The sequence below is a fragment of the Alexandromys fortis genome, unplaced genomic scaffold (genome assembly GCF_014885135.2).
Source record: "Alexandromys fortis isolate MF-2015 unplaced genomic scaffold, M_Fortis_MF-2015_v1.1 scaffold_6, whole genome shotgun sequence".
NCBI classification, from domain to species: Eukaryota; Metazoa; Chordata; class Mammalia; order Rodentia; family Cricetidae; genus Alexandromys; species Alexandromys fortis.
Window position 1 is genome coordinate 6,665,706 of NW_026067902.1, and position 19,082 is coordinate 6,684,787.

General features: G+C 46.0%; 1 protein-coding gene, 1 long non-coding RNA gene and 1 pseudogene across 8 annotated transcripts in view; 1 reads left to right on the top strand and 2 right to left on the bottom strand.

The window, feature by feature from the left end:
- Fermt1 (FERM domain containing kindlin 1) overlaps positions 1-16,899 on the top strand; it is a 44,817-nt gene extending 27,918 nt beyond the window's left edge. For 2 of the 4 annotated variants that reach the window (XR_007590450.1, XR_007590451.1), the window contains 6 exons: positions 222-328; positions 1,587-1,808; positions 2,374-2,498; positions 3,645-3,786; positions 5,882-6,895; positions 16,156-16,899. Coding sequence is in view for 1 of the 4 variants with exons in the window: in XM_050134484.1 (XP_049990441.1) it covers positions 222-328; positions 1,587-1,808; positions 2,374-2,498; positions 3,645-3,786; positions 5,882-6,055 (770 nt within the window). In the remaining 3 variants the exon portion in view is untranslated. Of the gene's footprint in view, positions 1-221; positions 329-1,586; positions 1,809-2,373; positions 2,499-3,644; positions 3,787-5,881; positions 8,581-16,155 lie in introns of those variants that run through there. The other 2 variants (XR_007590452.1, XM_050134484.1) reach the window with 2 other exon arrangements.
- LOC126496844 (uncharacterized) overlaps positions 1-19,082 on the bottom strand; it is a 96,709-nt gene that overhangs the window by 70,910 nt on the left and 6,717 nt on the right. The window contains exon 2 of one of the 4 annotated variants that reach the window (XR_007590455.1): positions 2,138-2,196. The exons of the other annotated variants lie outside the window; for them this stretch is intronic. This is a non-coding gene — a long non-coding RNA (uncharacterized lncRNA). The remainder of the gene's footprint in view (positions 1-2,137; positions 2,197-19,082) is intronic. 4 annotated transcript variants of the gene reach the window in all.
- LOC126496871 (uncharacterized) lies at positions 17,259-17,405 on the bottom strand (annotated as a pseudogene).

The following is a 19,082-nucleotide window of genomic DNA, read 5'->3' on the forward strand; positions in this document are numbered from 1 at the left end:
AAGACAGCCAATATCATCCTAAAATGGATTGGATTCAATTGATTTTTAAAGAAAATAATAAAATCATGTTGTTTATAAACCTATTTAGGGTTCCTTAAATTACTGTTGTCAGCCGCTCCTCTGGCTTTGGTTTATGGTCATGTCTTTGCTGCAGATATGCGTGAGTATTTATTACAACAGATTTCCCAGCCCTCAGTTTCCCCCTGCTTTTTGTTCGTCAGGCTGTGAGATTGCACCAGATGTGAATGTGGCCGGGAGAAAATTCGGAATCAAGTTACTAATCCCCGTCGCCGATGGGATGAACGAAGTGTATTTGAGGTGTGACCACGTAAGTACAGCCACGGAATCTCATCGGTTCCTCTGGATTAAGACAGGGAGCAGGGGTTGGCGAGATGGCTCAGTGAGGAAAGGCGCCTGCTGCCAAACGGGACGATCTGAGTTCGATCCCCAGGACTCAACAGCGGAAGGAAAATGCTGACTCCCCTAGGTCGTCTTTTGATCTCCTCCGCTCATACACCAGGATACACATGTACCCACCCCTCACACACACACACACACACACACACACACACACAATAAATGAATACGTAAAAAAAAATTGAATCCTAAGAGCAAAACACACAGATGCTTGTTGATGTACATATAATGGACTCAATCCCATAAACACATCACAAATTAAAATTACTGTTCAGTCAAAATTGCACTTTAAACACCTAACCTACAAACATCCCAGCTAAACCTACCTCAGGCATGGTCAGAACATACATTGCCTACACATAGGCTAAAAAGGGAAAAAGAATGGTTGTGAACCATGTTTTTACCTCACGGCAAAATCGAAGGCTCCTCTATAGAACTGCAGGAAAGAGCAGCCCCCTAGAGGTAATAGGTAAGTAGTGTTGCCCCAATGTTCTGAAAGCGTTTGAATGTCCATTGGGGGGAGTCTGATGTTCCAGGCTGATAGTAGCTGGCTGCATCTTACTGAACTACAGGTCTACCTAAGTTTGGCTCCTTGTTTCAGTCTGAGCTGACTTCCTTCTGGGTCTCAGAATGCCTGGTACAAGCATTGAAAAGTAATAGAAACTACCACTAACTGGTTCCAATCCCGTCCAAGGCCCTGATTGCCTCCTTAGAGTTAGAATCTTTACCTAGGATAGATGGGGATACAAATAATACATAAGGCTGGAGAGGGATGTTCTTCATTGTGTATGTCACCATGTTATGAAGGCAGAAATAGTGCTTAGGAAGTTCTTGGGAAATTTGGGGCTTCGTTTATCTGCACTGCTCAGACTTCTTTGTCTCCTTGCATCATTTTTGCACACAAAGTTCCAGGTGCAAAAAAAAAAAAAGAACACATTTTGAAAGCTCTTACTGAGTGTTCCCCTCAGTGGGTGGCGGTCACTCAGAGCGTGTGCCGCGTCACATCTTTCCTTGATTGAGAACAATAGTTTTGTATCGTAGCCCAAGGCCTCTGTTGCCTCTCACCCCTTTGGCTAAGATCAACTACAGAGCCAGTCTCTGCTGGTCTGTGACAACAAGGTAGCTCCCCTGGTGAACTTGCTTCTAAGCCCTCTCTACCTTTGTTTCAGGAGGATCAATATGCCCGGTGGATGGCAGCCTGTGTCCTGGCATCAAAGGGTAAAACCATGGCAGACAGCTCCTATCAGCCAGAGGTCTTCAGCATCCTTTCGTTTCTGAAGATGAAAAACCGGAATACATCGCTTCCGGTGGATTCCAGTGTCGAAAGCATGGATATGAACCCGGAATGTCTAGTATCGCCTCGCTGTGCAAAAAAGCACAAGTCTAAACAGGTTCTCACCTGCTTGGTTGTTTGTATACAGGAATTAACACTCTAAAATAAAAGGAGGAACTCCATTCAATTAAGGCCATCATCATGAAAATTAGGCTACGGGAGAAATTTGACAGTGCCCTGAGAAGTAGATGATGGGGCAGAATTACTGTTGATTTTGTTAGAGATTATTTTACTGCTGACTGAATATAGTAATAGTTCGGAGTTTAACTTAATTAAGGATAAAACCATTAAGAACAAAAGTATGCTCCCATAGAGTAGGTTAGAGGTTGCACAGGTGAACCTATTCCAGTGGAATCACAAGGAAAAGAGAGAGCCAGATGCACAAACCTTAGAAGGGTGTGTGTGTTGACTGAGCTTGAGCCTCCTACTCAATGGCTTTCACAACCCTGCAAAAGGGAGAAAGCAAATTAACTACCTAGTTAGAATTGATAGGATGGGCCACCTGCGTAGAGTTCAGTGGAGCCCCGTACTTTCCGCTCTCACTGGGGATCTAGAGCCAGGCGAATGATTAGAAAGCAATCAGCAAGTGTGAAGCCGGTCTGACGCCTCCCGTTTTTGCTTAGCTGGCAGCCCGGATCCTGGAAGCTCACCATAACGTGGCCCAGATGCCTCTGGTGGAAGCCAAACTGCAGTTCATCCAGGCATGGCAGTCCTTACCGGAGTTTGGCCTCACCTACTACCTGGTCAGGTAATTCCAGGATCTGCGTGCCTTTCACTTTCCCTTCAGCCATCGAAGGCTTCCTGGAAGCCTACTCTGTTCTCAGAATGTCAAGTTCTTCTTGTTTTAGCGTGTTTCCGTTTCACAAAGGGCCCCAGTACTCTGGCTGCCCTTGAGACTCTTCCATACCTTCTGCTCAGTGAAGTCAACCCTCCCTGAAACTCAGCTACATGTAGGGAAGGAAATGTTGAGATTTTATAAAGAAGTTTTGTTCTTTTAGGCTAACCACCTGTGCCAAACCAAAAGGAGAATCTCAGCTCCTGCGTCTGTGCACCTGCGACCTCCCTCCATGTCCTTTCTCTCCCCTATGTGTCTCATGGTGTGACCCATGTGTGGCTTTATAGAGTTTTGGGTTTCCAGACAGATGCCCTAGCAAACAGATCTATCGTGTCCCCCAGCCTTTCCAGAAAAGCCACTGCTCCTGTGGATCACCGAAGATCATTCTGGTTCTGAATGTCTAGTGTGTGTCTTATCCATTATTACCTTCTTGTAGTTTACAGATGAGAAAACGGAGTTACGTAATTTGTCCATGTTCAGCCCGATAGTCAGGGACACCGACATCGGTAATCTGCACTGGTACAATGACTCTGTCTAGCGTATAAAGTATGGTTCTCCAAAATGTGTCCATAGACAGAGCAGTGAGAGACCCATGCTGCTTTTCAGAATGCTGGATTCCCCTCATCAATATTAACCATCTGGGCACACATGCATAGAATGAAGGTCAGAAAGTAGATCTAACATCTTAAAGTATTTTAATATTACTGCCCAGGAGCGGGAACTGAGCGTCAGCTAAAGTGGCCTCCTCTAGATGCAGATTGCTTACTGTCTTTTCTTCTGAGATAATTCAGAAATGTCATGAGGTCACCTTTGAGAAACTGTATGTGGGGGCAGAGAGCTGGCCCAGCAGGTAAACGCTGTACAGGCCTGGTGGCCTGAGTTCCCTGGAACCCACATAAAGGTAGAAGGACAGAAGGGACTCCAGAAAGTTGTCCTCTGACCTTCACACGTGTGCTCTGCACCCACACATATACCTCACGTGTACAAACAACAATGAGAAGTTATTTTAAAGAAGTTACGTATGAGTAACAGTTGCTCTCTTAATACTGTCGTTTCCAGATTTAAAGGGAGCAAGAAAGATGACATTCTGGGAGTTTCCTACAACAGGTTGATTAGAATCGATGCCGTCACGGGGATTCCGGTTACAACGTGGAGATTCGCCAACATGAAGCAGTGGAACGTCAACTGGGAGATCCGGCAGGTAAGGCGGGAGCTTCCGATAATACAGGCTGACCCACAAACATACATTCTCGGAGATTCTCACTACTCTGTTTCTTTAAGTTGCCTTTGCATTGAGAACTCATGAGCCAGAAACATGTGGTAACAGCCTATTGAAACGCTACCATACATTTCTGAGTCATCTCCTAACAAATCTAGGCCCAAAGTTATTCACTTAACACTGCCAACTGACGTAGCTCTGTGAAGACTTCTCCTGCAGGCAGATTGTAAAATTGCTGTACAGTTCGTTCCACTTTCATAAACTCACCCTAGGATTATATATGGTTGAGCACAATCTTTGCTTAGCAGAAACCACCTTAGATGAATCCCTACACAAAACAAAGCCGAAAAAGCCTCCACTAGGCCTGGAGAGATTGCTCAGAGGTTAAAATCACTAACTGTTCTTTTGAACAGTTAGTTCAAAAGAAGGTCCTGAGTTCAATTCCCAGCAACCACACGGTGGCTCACAACCATCTGTAATGAGATCTGATGCCCTCTTCTGGCCTGCAGGTGTACATGCAGACAGAATACTGTATACATAATAAATAATAAAGAAAACTTTAAAAAAAAAAAACTGCCAAGAGCTAGGACTGCCTGTGGACCCAGCAGCTCAGTTGCCTACTGAAAGCAATAGAGATACCCAGAGATGGCCAAAAAGCCTTGTCTCATAAGATGAGCTCTTGAGCCCACAGCTGTGTAGTGGCTGCCATCACTTTACATCCTAGAAACTATATTTAGGCCAATGCCAAGCATACATCATAGAAAATTCTAGATAAAGCTAGAAGTGCCTTAGAATCCTGCTGATGATGCAGAAGAGTTTGCTGTTGCTGATATAAAAGTCCGTCTTGGGGATGGTGGGGTGGCTCAGTGGTTAAGAGTGCATGTTATACATGCACAAGGGACCTGGGTTTCAATCTTGAGCATCCATGGAAACCATTAGGCTGACTATAAACGCACAAAACCCCAGCATTGAGGGGTGAAGTCAGGACATCCCAGGAGCTTGCTGCACAGCCAAGCTAGCTCAAACATGGAGCTTTTGTTCCACGAGGGACCCCGTCTTAAAGGGATAGTAGAGATAATAGAGGAAAGCACCTGACCCTGTCCTCTGGCCTCCACGGGGTGCACACAGGGGCACGCACATAACCAACACACACCTCAACACACACCAAAATAGACCCATAAGACTCGATCTTCCGTTGCTCCTTTTCCAGTCTCATTGTCCTAAGTGAGAACCAGCAGCGTGACAGAGCAGTGAGAGACCCACACTACTTTTCAGAATGCTGGATTCCCCTCAGCAAGATTATCTGCCTGGTCACGCATGCGTAGAATGGATGTCAGAAACTAGATCTTAAAGCATTTTAATATTACTGCCCAGGAGCAGGAACTGAGCGTCATTCGTTTTTAAAGTTCTGTGGGGAATTCCCAGGGTGGGAATGGGCCATTCTCTACGTCTTCTAGTTTTAGAACTTATAACGTCCGTGGAGGAAAGGCTAACGGGCAGCCGCTGCTGGACAACTAAGGCAGGCCTTCTGTTCTCCGTTAAAGAGTCTGCACTCCACAACGGCGGCTCACACCTGTAATCCTAGAACTCAGGAGGCTGAGACTGGAGGATCGCTGCAAGTTCAGGACTTCCAGCCTAGGCTACACACAGTGAGACCTCATCTTAGAGCGTCCACAAAGCTAGCCAGCGGTGGTTAAAAGCTAGCTAGCGCACACCCTTCATCCCAGCATTCGGAAGGCAGAGGCAAGCAGATTTCTGAGTTTGAGGCTAGCCTAGTCTACAGAGTGAGTTCCAGGCTACACAGAGAAACCCTGTCTCTAAAAAGCAAATGAACAAACAACAAAAAAAGAGTCCACAATGCTTCTTTCCCCTCCACACAGAGAGACTGGGACTTTCTTACCTCTAAAAGAGCAAAGGCGCGCATCAGAGTTAATACCACAAGGGGGCGCAAAGAGGCAAGGCATCCTTCAGAAAGCCCGTTTTCTGCGTAGTGTTTTGGGGACTGTCTCCAGGGTAACAGCCGCTTTCTTGGTCTTCCTTGTCAGGATTTAAGGTTATTCGTGGCTTACTTTTCCAGGTGGCAATCGAGTTTGACCAAAATGTCTCCATCGCATTCACCTGCCTAAGTGCAGATTGCAAGATTGTGCACGAGTACATCGGGGGCTACATTTTCCTGTCCACGCGATCCAAGGACCAAAATGAAACGCTCGATGAGGACCTCTTTCACAAACTGACTGGCGGTCAGGACTGAAGTGAAGCAGGTCTACTTGGCTTCTGTGGATCTAGGAGACCTCCCAGGATGGATAGGACCTGCGCCTTTCCCAGTGTGTAGACTCCAGACTTAAACAACATACGCTTACCACCAGATGCCCAGCTCCTTGCCTCATCCGAACTCACTGCGAGCGCAGGGAGCGCATCGCTGGCCTGACTTTGCCTGGAACTCCCAGCGGTACAATGGGCTCCTGCTTTTCCTATATCCTGGGGGGGGGGGGGTGTGCTACTCTGACTGCTCTAAGGCCCAACACGGTTGGTTCTCCAGTTCTGTGGCTTTGCAAGCACCTGTATGTAATTAGCAGTTGACCTTCTGCTTAGTTGCCTCGCGGTAAGTGAGCGGTGAGAACAGAAGGGTCACAGCCATGTGTCTGTCACAAGTCCACATCTCATTCTGAAAACTCGGGTCCTTCCTTGATAATAGCGATCGCGGCTCTCATATCGCCAAGATGACAAACGGAGTCTGGACATGCCTTTTCTCTGGAGGTCAAAGAGAGGAGTGGGGCGGATCAGGGTTACAGCGGTCTTCAGCATCATCAGTCTACAGGGACTGTCGCATCTGTCAAGATGACCACGGGCCATCTGGTTAATCAGTGGTCCTCACATTATTGCTGACACTAGAAGCCCCTTTCCTAGGGACTTCCATAGACACATTGAAGTCCTTCTTAAAGACGTGCACTGAGGGGATTACAGGGAAGCCCGTTCTTAGCTGAGATCCACGACTCAGTGACTTCTCTTCTGGACTGGGTCTCGAGAAAACAGGCCCAGCTCTCCGTTAATGAAAACCACCTTCCATGGAGCTGGAAAGGTGGCTCAGCAGGTAAGAGGGCTTGCTGCTCTTCCAGGGGACCTTAACTGAGTTCCCAGTGCCCTAGCTCTCGGGATCCGATTCCTTCTACCGGACTCTGTGTGCACCTGTATTGTCATACACAGGCCACGCAACACACACACACACGTAATTAAAAATGACTCAGAAAGACAAAAGCACCCCTGACAGGATTTAGAATCCAATCTCAGGCCTCCATCCCAACCGAGGTAAGGAAAGGAGGGCAGACCTGTTCCTGGAGCCCACCATGCTGAAGCTCTGAGAACTAATTACTGGCTGGCCACCTCTAGAGCCCTGGCTGATCTGCGCAATGAGAAGCGGCCGTCCCCTCAGCAGAACTCTGGGTGTGGAGTCTGTGTCTGCGATTCTGGGCGTTTTCCCTAACCAGCTTCAGCTTTGCAAATCCCAAGCCGACAACAGCTTCTTGGGGGCTGCTTTCTTGCTAGTCATCCTTGGCAGCTGCCTGAATGTCACATTCTGGTTTTCCAGCAGGAGGGAATGAGTGGGTTTTGAGTAGGTGTGGGACGCAGCACCAGAGCGAAAGGGAGAGGTTTTCTTCTGTTCATGCACAGCCTTTCTCCTTCCACAGGGATTCAAACCACACAGACAGAGGAAGGGCCCTGCCTGAACTCTGCCAACCTCCTAGGCTGCACTCCCTAGGGACCTGGCTGGAACCCAGAGCGCTTTAAGCCTCAGCTGTTGCTTTGTTTCCCAACAAAGCCACCTGGGAAGTGAGAGTTCTGCAATCCCAGGAGTCAGGAGATAATCCTGGCTGGAGGCCACAGACCTGAGCCAGAGGAACCTTCTGGAGGTTTCTTTCAGCCTCTCCTTAGAGATGTGTATTCACGAGCCTTCAGGCGGCCACTCAGTTTTTGAGACTCAACTTAGCTCAGAAATGCTTTAGGCATTTGGAAGTTCTGGCTCCCATCACAAAGAACTTAGTTTGGAAAGTTGTATGCAGACACCATTGTTAAATGAAGGCAGTGAGCCACGGCGGTGGTTATTCCTCTGCTGTCCTGGACTCTACTGTTTGGAGCCTAGATGGGAGGCTGGGTGTAGCCCACACACTTTAATCCCAGCACTCAGGAGGCAGAAGCAGGCAAACCTCTATGAGTCCGTGGCCAGTCAGGGCACCATAATGAGACCGTCTCCCAAACATAAACCATTTGCATGCAAGCGTCTAGACAGATCTTTCAGGCCCTGGTCACAACGACCTCATTGACTCCCTGTCACCTGACGTCACCAATGTCAGCTCTACTTGCCTAGCTTACCCAAACCCGGGCCTTCAGGTCAGTCCCTCCTTAACTTTTCACGGTTGGCTGACATTTCCATGAAATCCTCAGAGGAACTGGCTACATTCTATCCAAACTTCATGCAGTTTTGAGTAGTGTTTCTCCTGTGGCTCCACCGCAACATCTCAAAGGAATAAATTGGTGTGAGAAGCAAACTTTAAAGGCCACTGCTCCAAGAAACAACTTTGTTCTTCCCCCTTCCCTTCCCTTTAACATGTGGGTACAAAAGGTCAGGTCATTGTCCTCAGTGAAACTTTAAATCAATGTGTGCCCCCACCACCATTTGCTGTATTATCTGCCATGGATATTGAGATCTGTATTGTATTATTTATGTGACTTTTAAAATTGAGTTTTATATGGGTTTGAATATAGTCCAGTTGTGTCTTATCTGGCCTTCTGTCTGTTTAAAAGTGAACATTCTCTCTGCTATGGAAGAAGAATCCAGGCTGGTCGAACCTGGACATCTGCACACCAATGTTCTAGCTCCTCCAGGCACTAGAACCTGGGCTTTCTTAACCTGTGTTTTCAGCTCTTCCCTCACTGACGCACATTAGGTTTCCTGTCCCGTCCTTACTGTGCCCTGCATGTCCCTTTCTAGATCTTGATAAACCACCAGAAAGCAAAGACATGCATATCCAGAGAAAGGAAGAGCCAAGGCCTCCGCCTTCCCTAGATGGATGCTGAGGGCAACTCTTTATTTGATGGATAACGGTCCCACATAGGTAAAACCTGTGCTTTAGAGGCTCTGCTCATGAAATTCTCACATCAGTCCATGGGGCAGTGGGACAAGTAGAGCTTGTTTTACTGTTCTGCTGACAGAAGAGAGATCAGGGGGGAGCTACCCTGAGGTCACATGGCTGAAAGGCAGTGGAACCAGGATTCTAAGTCAAGTTGGTCAACCTTCTCCCACCCTGCTCAGCCTTGAGGCACTAGCCACCTGCCACGTGTCCCCCACTCACAGGGCCACTGTGACTCAGTGTCCACCACTCCCAGTCACCAAGTCAACATCCCCACGTCAAACTGACACTGGTAGGAAAGTGTCACCAGCTTCGGGAAAGTTGTCGTCTCAGAGTTAGACGGGCGGGTAGAGGTGAACCAAGGAGGTCTGAGAGAAAAATAACTCACTTAAAAAGTTTCCTTTTTAAAAAAATTTGGGTTTTGAATCCTAAAAAGTAAGGGAATGAGTCTTTTTATTTGAAAGCTAGTCCTTGAGTCAGTGGCCTTAGAAGCCAGGGTGTTTTGCAACAGTTATTTCCTGAAGCAATGGGAAAACCATCTAATTGGCCTGAGGATGTATCTCGGTTAGTACGTTTCATGTCTAGCAAGCATGAAGCACAACTTCAAAGTTTACCCGTAAAAATCTAAGCCTAAGAGTACGTGGTAACTTCTCAGACTTCTTTGCAAAGGAAACTATCTTGCTCAATGGAGAATGGGACCCTAATAATTAAACCATCCCTAAGCCCAGAGTCACATGGAACCCAGTCTTAATGCCACCAGATTGGAAGGTATAGAACAGCCTCCAGGAGTTCCTCCAACATTTTACGATAACATGACATGAAAAACTGGACCCTAAGGAGGAGGCAGGGTCCTTTGTGAGGAAGCAGAGGACTTCTGAGAAAGGTCCCAAAACCTATGGGGTATGATCCAAACAACGCATCGTCATGAGGCCTTGGTGGCTCCCATACAGACTGTAATGGGGAAGGCAGTGTCCTGGCAGTGGGGGAGCTGGTTTGAGTGCAATGCCTGACTGGATCCCAAGTGTGCCATATGGCTATCCGGAGAGAGCAAGGGCACTGCTCCCAGCATCATAGCATTGTAACGGTGGGGTATTCTTAGAACTGAAGAGGGCTGGGGTCTTTACAAAAGGGACTACATCTCTATGTTGCCACTCAATCTTCTGGCTGCCCTCAAAGAACCAGGATTAGAAGTCAGGCCAACTTCTGACAATCACAGCTACATTTTTTTTTTTTTTGAAAAAGCCAAACCAGTGTTTCTTTTCCCAAAGATACACACTTTCAACGAGGATTTTTTTTTTCTCACTGCTGTTAAAGGCCATTTGTCGAGTATTAAACCCCCAAAGATTTCAAGCTGAGGCCTTGCTACTCAAAAGGTAGTCCTCGACCAGCACATCTGTCAGAAACACAAGACGCAAACCAGGACAGAGTCAGCAAGGCACTATGAGGCACACGGCAAGAGGCTGTGCAAATGCCAACACGGCCTTCTCATCTGGGCCAGCTCATCTGGCCAAGAAGACGGGCGGCACTATTGCCAGATATGCCCCGGAGCAGGAAAGATACCAGGAGGATAAGCAGCAATGCAAAGCTACGTGACAGTGGATGAAACCAGCTTCTCCAAAGAGCGATCTCAACACTATAACTCGCAGGTCATCACAGAGTGATGTGGTATATCCTTCTCTGTGCTATGAATATGTTTTATGACCATTGGCTCATAAAGAAGCTGCTTTGACCTATGGCAGGACAAACAAACATATAGGGAAAAAGAAGGTGGGGTCTGGGAGACACCAGCAGCCAAAAGGAAAGCAAGGTGTGAGGTAACGAGCCGTGTGCCTCGTAGTAAAACATAGAATAACAGAAATGGGTTCATTTAAGTTGTAAAAGCCAATTAATAATAAGCCTGAGCTAATAGGCCAAACAGTTTGTAATTAATATTAAGCCTCAGAGTGGATATTCAGGAACTATTGTACGGGAGCGAAACCTCCAGTTACAACAGAGAGAGTGATTTTGAGAGAATGACGGGGAGATGCCGATATAGTAAGGGCTGTCACTTGTGCTTCGTGCCTCCCACAAGCTCTCTCCATTCATCCCCTCTCAGTCAAGGACGCATACAAGCCCCACTGCACAAATATAGTATCGGTGTGCTGGTAAAGGCTTAGAAACTCTGGTCGGGGGGGAATGCAGATTTGCTGATTCCTCTGATGTCAAGACTCATGCTAATGCGACAATAGTGGACCCATGCTTGGATGGAGATGTGAACATCAGGTGACCCAGCTAAAATAATCCAGCTCCAGTACACAATGGGATTGTGCATAGAAGTCAAGCAGCTTGTCTTGGTTACAAGCTAATATAGAGGAAACAAGGCTTTGAGTCCTTGCCTTCTGAACTGAACACTGATCTTGATTCTCAGTGTGAATTTAAGGCTCCTATGCCAGGAATCTTAGGTGTATTTATTCATAACAGCATCTTTGTGGGGCGGAGAAAAGTAGAGAATAGTTCTGTTACCTGGGACTCTACTTGGTTTGGGCAACACACACACACACACACACACACACACACACACACACGGAGAGACAGAGAGAGACAGAGAGAGAGAGAGAGAGACAGAGAGAGAGAGAGAGAGAGAGAGAGAGAGAGAGAGAGAGAGAGAGAGANAGAGAGAGAGAGAGAGAGAGAGAGAGAGAGAGAGAGAGAGAGAGAGAGAGAAACTTTTCTAATAATGCCCTTGGAAGCCTGTTAGCAACCTACAGCCCCAAACCTGTGTTGAGCTGCACACACGGTCTTCTCCTCCCCTATCAACCAGGTTCTATTCAAATATGTTCCCAGTTATGTCTGGGTACAGGAGGCAGGGTCCAGCCCAGGTTGAACTATTCGAGGGTACATGAATAATAAGCATAACTATGTCCCCATGTGAAGTTGTAGGGGAAATTTCCTTTTTATTATCTTATGCCTCCGTATAGTTGGAAGCACATGTCTATAGCAGATGCACTACGGGAAGGGCACTGGGCACCATGCAAAGGCTTCCATAATCCAAATCTATTCATTGAAACAGAGAACCCGCCCACTCTATGCTTCTTAGCAAACAATGCCTTCTCCTCTTGAACTCCATAAAAGGAAGCCCCGAACAATAGTCAGGGACCTCGAGTGTTGCCACTCGTCATGATTTGCTGCCAATCCTGACAGTGGAGTCCTTTCTGTAAGATGAAATAAGCTCTTTCCTCCCAAGTTGCTCATGGTCATTGTGTTGGTTAACTTTCTGTCCGCTTGACATAAGCTAGCATCATCAGAGAGGAGGGAGCCTCAGTTGAGAAATGCTTCCATAAGATCTGCTGTAGATCACTTTCTTATTAGTGATTGGTAGGGAAGGTCCCAGTCCACTGTGGATGGTGCCATCTCTGGGCTGGTGGTCCTGTATGCTATAAGAAAGCAGCACCCCTCCATAGCCTCTGCATCAATTCCTGCCTCAAGGTTCCTGCCCCCTTTGAGCTCCTGACCTGACTTCCTTCAATGATGAACGGTGTTGTGGATGTGTAAGCCCAATAAACTCCTTCCTTTCCAAGTTACTTTTGGTCATGGTGTTTCATCACAGTAATAATAACTGTAACTAAGGCTGTCACAGTCTTTCTCACAGCAATAGGAACCCATAAGTCACCTGAAAACACCTAACTCAGACACTGACCACGGGTAGGGAATACTTGAGTTGATTTTTTTTTTTTGCAGCATACATTGAGATGAAATTCATAAAGTCATGGAATTTCCCCCTCCAGTTACTTTATATTAGACTTAAAATGCCAAATTTTCTACTAAACAACTCCTCAGATGCCAAGGATCACTGCGCTTGTCCAGCATGGCGCTCATTTGCAAGCCTGGCTCATGGGGGAAGGGATACCAAACCCCAACCAGAGACCTGCAATAAACCCTTGGTTGGCCCAAACCTGGCTGTTGCTTGCAAAGAGTTGATGCCAAATCACACCAGAGAGCAACAGCTCTCCCTCGGGGACCAAGCTTCTTTGGGGAATAATGTTCTTTTCCTCCCTCGGTAGCTGACTTTGGAAATCAAGGAAGGCAAATGACCAGTGGGATGCTTGGGAAAGGGCTGTTAAATAACCCCCTCCTATAACCCGTAAAATAGAATCACAGACACAAAATCACTGGGAGGCAGGAAATGAACAGGTGTGTGGTCAGTCAGATATGAGGCCATCTGTGAGCCATCCCCTGCCTCCTATTTATAGAGGAGAAGGGGGACGGAGGGGGATACATTTGCATTCTGTTTTAAAGATGCTTCCGTACTGCATATCATAAAAAAAGAATCTGCACATGTTAGTAGTAGCTTAGCCTGTGTTAACAACGGTCTATGTGTTTTGAGTTACTGCCACCTCTAGCCCAGATGACTCTGGAAAAGTACAAAGTTGTCACCGCGGACATTATATTAACTGGACTCAGCATTTTGAGAAGTGCATGGGCCCAAACGTCCACAGGAGGGAGGAAGGAAGAGGGCAAAAAATGGTAATGAGAGTTTGGCCATCATAACTCTCAAAAACAAGGCTGACCTCCTGACCAGACTGACTTCCCGATCCCTACATATAATGTGCCTTCCGGCAGTGAGATGCAAGACAGGTCTGTGCGTGTTAATCCACTGTCCTCTCAGATGGCCAGCTCTCTGAACAAAATTCCACTTTAAAGACCCAAGCACTTGGGATCTCAAGCCTTGGATCCCAGTACTTGGGAGGCTCAAGCCTTTGAACCCAGCAAAGTGGAAACGGAGACAGGAATATAAGGTGGGAAGAGGCAGGGTATCACCCCCATTCAGTCTGAGGATTCATAGAGACAGGAGGACTCATTCAGTTTGGGAATTCCTAGAGGTAAGAAGTAACTGTGGCTGCTCTTTGCACCTCTGATCTTTCAACTCTTACCTCGACATCTGACTCTGGGTTTTTATTAAGACTAAGTAGATTCGTGCTTCAGAGACACATAAAAATACATAATTAAAAAAAATTGTGAATCTTTATTTTTTAAATACCACATGACAAATATATGTCAGGACCTAATGCATCTAGCAAACAATCATTTTCAACCTGGGGCAGGTCTCAGATATTATAATTCAACCAAATCAATATTTCCCCTAGCAGTGCTAAAGATGGAACCCAGGCTTTGCCTGTGCAGGAAAACCATCACCAAATGTATCCCCCAGCCTCAGCCTCCCTACCCTTTTTCATTTTCCGACTCTTACTATTCCACCCAAGCTGGAATCAAACTCAAGATCCTCCTGCCTGGGCCTCTTGAGTTCTGGGGTAACTGATACGCAACACCATGTCTGGTCTAAATCATTTTATTTTAAAGCATACGTATGGACTTTTTCTTATCAGAAAATTTTCTCAGTTAAATCTCTGTAATTTTTTTTAACTCTTTGGGGCCTGCCACCCAGCACCCAAATAAATGTCCAGAGATGTATTCTTGCTTATGAATGTCTGACTTGTTTCTAGCCAGCTTTTCTAAATTAAATTATCCCATTTCTCTTTGACTACATATTGCCTTTGGGTTTTTCACCTGTCTTTATTCTATATATCTTTCTTTCCTTCTTATTCTGTAGCTGTCTGTGTGGCTGGGTGCTGGCCCTGGCATCCTCCTCTCCTCCTTTCTTATAACAGGAATGAGCGGGCCTGCTTTTCGTCCCGGCCGCCCAGCTAGCTTACACCCGAAATAATTACACAGAAACTGTATCGTTTAAGCACTGCTTAGCCATTATCTCTAGCCTCCTATTGGCTAACTCTCGTGTCTTAATTTAACTCATTTTTAATAATCTGTCTTCACCACGAGGTCGTGGCTTACCGGGAAAGATTCAGCATGTCTGACCTGGCAGCTTCATGGCAGCTCTCTCTGACTCTGCTTTCTTCCTCCCAGAATTCAGTTCTGTCTCCCTGCCTACCTAAGCTCTGCCCAATCACCAGGCCCAAAGCAGTTTCTTTATTAACCAATGAAAGCAACACAAATACAGAAGGATCTCCTACACCACTTTCTCACTCCTCCCTTTTCTTCTTCTCTGGAACCTAGATTTCTCCACCTATTTTTTTCTCTGCCTGGCAGCCCTGCTTATTCCTCTCCTGCCTTGCTATTGGCTGTTCAACTTTTTATTAGACCAATCAGGTATTTTAGGCAGGCAAAGTAACACAGCTTCAGAGAATTAAACAAATGCAACATAAAAGAATGCAACACATCTTTGCATCATTAAACAAATGTTCCACAGCATAAACAAACGGAACACATCTTAAACTAATATTCCACAACAAATCCCTGTTTGGGGAAACTTCCTTCTTCCTCCTAACCCTCCTCAGGCAGGCAAGGCTAGACTACAAATCATGATACAAGCCAGGAGTCTACATACTTCCATCTTTTTGCTCTGCCATATTTGGCTTGTAGGTCCAAAGTCAACCCGTGGTCCAACAAGGCAGCTCCAGCTCCAGGCATGTCACATGGCTTTAGTTGTTCTCTAGGGAATTTGGAGTATTTGCTCTTTATTCAAAGTGGCCACAAACTGATCCAGAAGTCAAGGTTATTTTACTGATAAAAATGGTGAGAATGGATATTGGGAGACAAGCGACTGCCTCTCCACGGGCACGTATGAAGTACCAGGAACTGTGCTAGCTGCTCAGGTTACACAAAGTGCAGAAACAAGTGGGAGACAGACGATAGGGCAAAGCAAGACGGTATAAGACATGTTAACACCATAAATAAAAACACACGAAACCAAGGAGAGGATAGTTTGTGACAGTGGAGTCAAGGGCCTGTCAAAGAAGTTTCTCCAGGGCGAGTATTTAGACCCGGCCTTAAAGGTCAACAAGAAAGAGGTTTGCCAAGTAGAAAGAGGGACAGGAATTCAGTCAAGCTTGGCAGACATTGTCCGTGGAGAAAACTCAGCAATGCTCGTCTCTACCATGGCCCACAGTCAGCTTGGTGTGCAGAAATGCAAGTGTGGCAGCTGACGGTGGAGCAAGGGAAGGCAGGCCACACTGGAGGGTACAGGGGCAGGCAGAGCTAAGCCAGCACACGGGGCAGGAGCACACTGGCAAGCCATCCCAGAGCCAAACAGACTTTGCTGCTGTGGCCAGACTATTATCTATGAACATTTTTGGCGGAGTCAACGTGTCCGGCCCCAGGGGTGGATGTTTACTGCTCTATACCAAACCAACCATGACGATCCTATTTCCCAACCTCCCATCTTGTTTTGCAGAGAAGGGTGCACATATGACCTAGGTCTGACCAGTGAGGCTTGAGTGTGCTGTGCAGATGCCTGTGACCATCTCCTTTCTCGATAAAAAGACAATGCCGCTTGTCTAAACTTCACCTTTCTAGTTCATCCTGTCTGGAATTTGGATGCAATGCTGGAAGCCCTGCAGTCACCTGCTGCCAGAGGGATGAGCAATAAGGACAAAAATGAGACAAACGCTGAGACAACACACCTCTCACACAGAAAACTCCTGTGGCAACACGGAACAGCTGAAGGGAAAACAGTAGCTCGCACCTGCTTGTACGTTTGCGATGCCATTCATTTCTGTCAGTTTGGACTGGCAAGGGAGAGGGGCTATTTCTAGGGGCTTCATTATACAGCCATGAATTCCTGCCATTACTAAGTAGGTTTTCTTGAACCTATGACTCAACACACTCCTGATTGTTCGAACACTGACCGCGTGAATTTGCTCAATGAAGGGAAACAGAGGCAAGCTTGAACCTGAAATTTCTTGCTTGGTGAGCTGAGTAGGTGGAAACCCAGTAAACAACCACCAAGGGTCCCATACACAGTCAGTGGGCCCCCAGTGTGCTGCTGGTGTGGGGATCAGAACCCACTCGTGACAATCATGACGCAATGCTATAAACCCTGTGAACTTTTACACGGGTGCTGCCCAAAACATTCTTGGAATTCCCCTTGGGAATCCTCAGCAACATCTTATCTAACTGTTAGAATGTCCTCACCGTCAGCAAAATCGTATTATTAGCATGATGACCCAGTCTTTGGAAATACCCAAGACAAAGGTGAGAAATGAGATAATGATAAAGCAGTTTTAATGGGTTATTGAAAAAGACTGTGTGTGTGTGTGAGTGAGAGAGAGAGAGAGAGAGAGAGAGAGAGAGAGAGAGAGAGAGAGAGAGAGAGACTGACTCCTGAAGGAAATTTCAGAGCAACAATTACAAGTACACAGTCAGCAGGATGGCTCAGTGGGCGCTTGTCACTAAGTCCGGTGACCTGAGTCTGACCACTGAAAGATGTCCTCTGATTTCCACGTACATACCATCGTGCCCCACTCCCCACCTCACATAAATACATACATGAAAAAAAAAGAATTATAAGCATGGTTTTGCATCACTTGCAAAAAGACATTGCCTATAAAGTAAATTTCTGAAGACTAATGCTTGCCTGATTTTTTTTTAAACTGATAAGAGTGGATACTACACTTGATCTTAGCCAAAGGGCTGAGAAGCAATGCCAGACTTGTTTTAAAAGAATTTTTATTGTGAACACAGATGCTCAGTGGTTAAGGGCACTTGACACTGTTTCAGAAGACCTGGGTTTGGTTCCTAACACCCACATGCTGATTCACAACCATCTGTAATTCCAGTTCCAGGAGATCTGACATCCTCTTCTAACCTCCATACACATCAGTCACACATGTATAGCCATGGTACACACACACATACACACACACACACACCACACAAAGACACACACACACACACACACAAACACACATACATATTATGCCCAGATCCACAAAGTCCCCCTGTAGAACTTTAAGACAATTCTGAAGCCATTTCTGACAACTCTCAGTACTTCCCCTCCTCCCCTGGGAGCCAAGGACATAAGAGCTATGCATGCACGTACTGAGATGTTGGGAACTTTCCATCTCCCTGAATAGGGGCATGATAACCCTTGAGTGTTGACTTTGGCTGATGTTTTGACTTAGTCCCTGGGAAGGGGCAAAGTGACCCTCAGAAGTTTCCCTTTACCTCATCTGATCTGGCAACCACTCTCCAACCAATTATTGGTAATAGCCATTTTGAATAAGCCAATCATAATAGTTAAAGAACAACCCCCATACACCCCTTCCTTCTGTGGTTTTTCCCGTTAAAAATAGCCTGTACCAGACATTCAGGGTCTTCTAGCCTCCTGACTGCTGGAAGACCCTGTCATGACAGAATTAATAAAATCCTCATGCTTTTACATCAGCTGTGATATGAGAGATGGTCTCTTGGGGCAACTCCTCCTCCTTGGTGACTGGACACTAGGGTCCAACACCCCAAAAACCAAAAAGGAGACCGAGTCCCGTATGTAAAAGTAAAGAGCCTTTATTTTATACAAGTTTGCAAACTTGGTCTCTCCATGGGTCCAATGTATTGGAAAGCCCCAAGCTCAGTTACAGTTGGGTTTTTATAGTAGTAAAGGTGGGGGTGAGGGATTTCTAAGGTTCTGGATATCTCATTGGCTGACATTTGTCAAGGGGTGTCCTGGTGAGTGTGAGCTGGTAGGTGATCCTATCTACAAAGGTTGGAACTTTAGAAATTTCCTTTGGATGGTCTGTTTTGGGGTGCCTGGATAATGTCAGTTTGTGGTTCTTCCTGCAACCAGGTATTGCTTCAGGGTAAACTACTGAGACTCAGGCCTCCATTAAGCTTATCATGGCTGGGTCCTACACTGGCAGGTGGTAATGGTTGGAAGTTAAGAACTTCCTTTGGGTGGTCTGTTCCTATTGAGCTTATCATGACTGGGTCCTACAATACACAGGCAACATTCTCATACATATAAAATGAGCAACTTTTAATCATTTTTAATTTTAAAAAAAATTCACTTGTGTGTATATGTCTTTGTGTCCACCAGCCAATCTGATGGAATCAATTTCTCAGTTTAGGGTCCCTCTTCCCAGGTGACTCTAGTTTGTGTCAAGCTGACAAACACTTAGCAGCAAGTCCTAGAATATGGGCTATCTCTCACATGTTCTGTAAAGATTTTAGGAAAGTAATAATTAGCAATAAAGTTGCAGGATTACCAATACATTATTGGGGATTATTAATTACGTATTTCTAATTGATGTTATTTTCAGTAATGACAGAATGCCATCCCTATTTAAATCTGCTTTAAATATATATATATTTAAATCTGCTTTA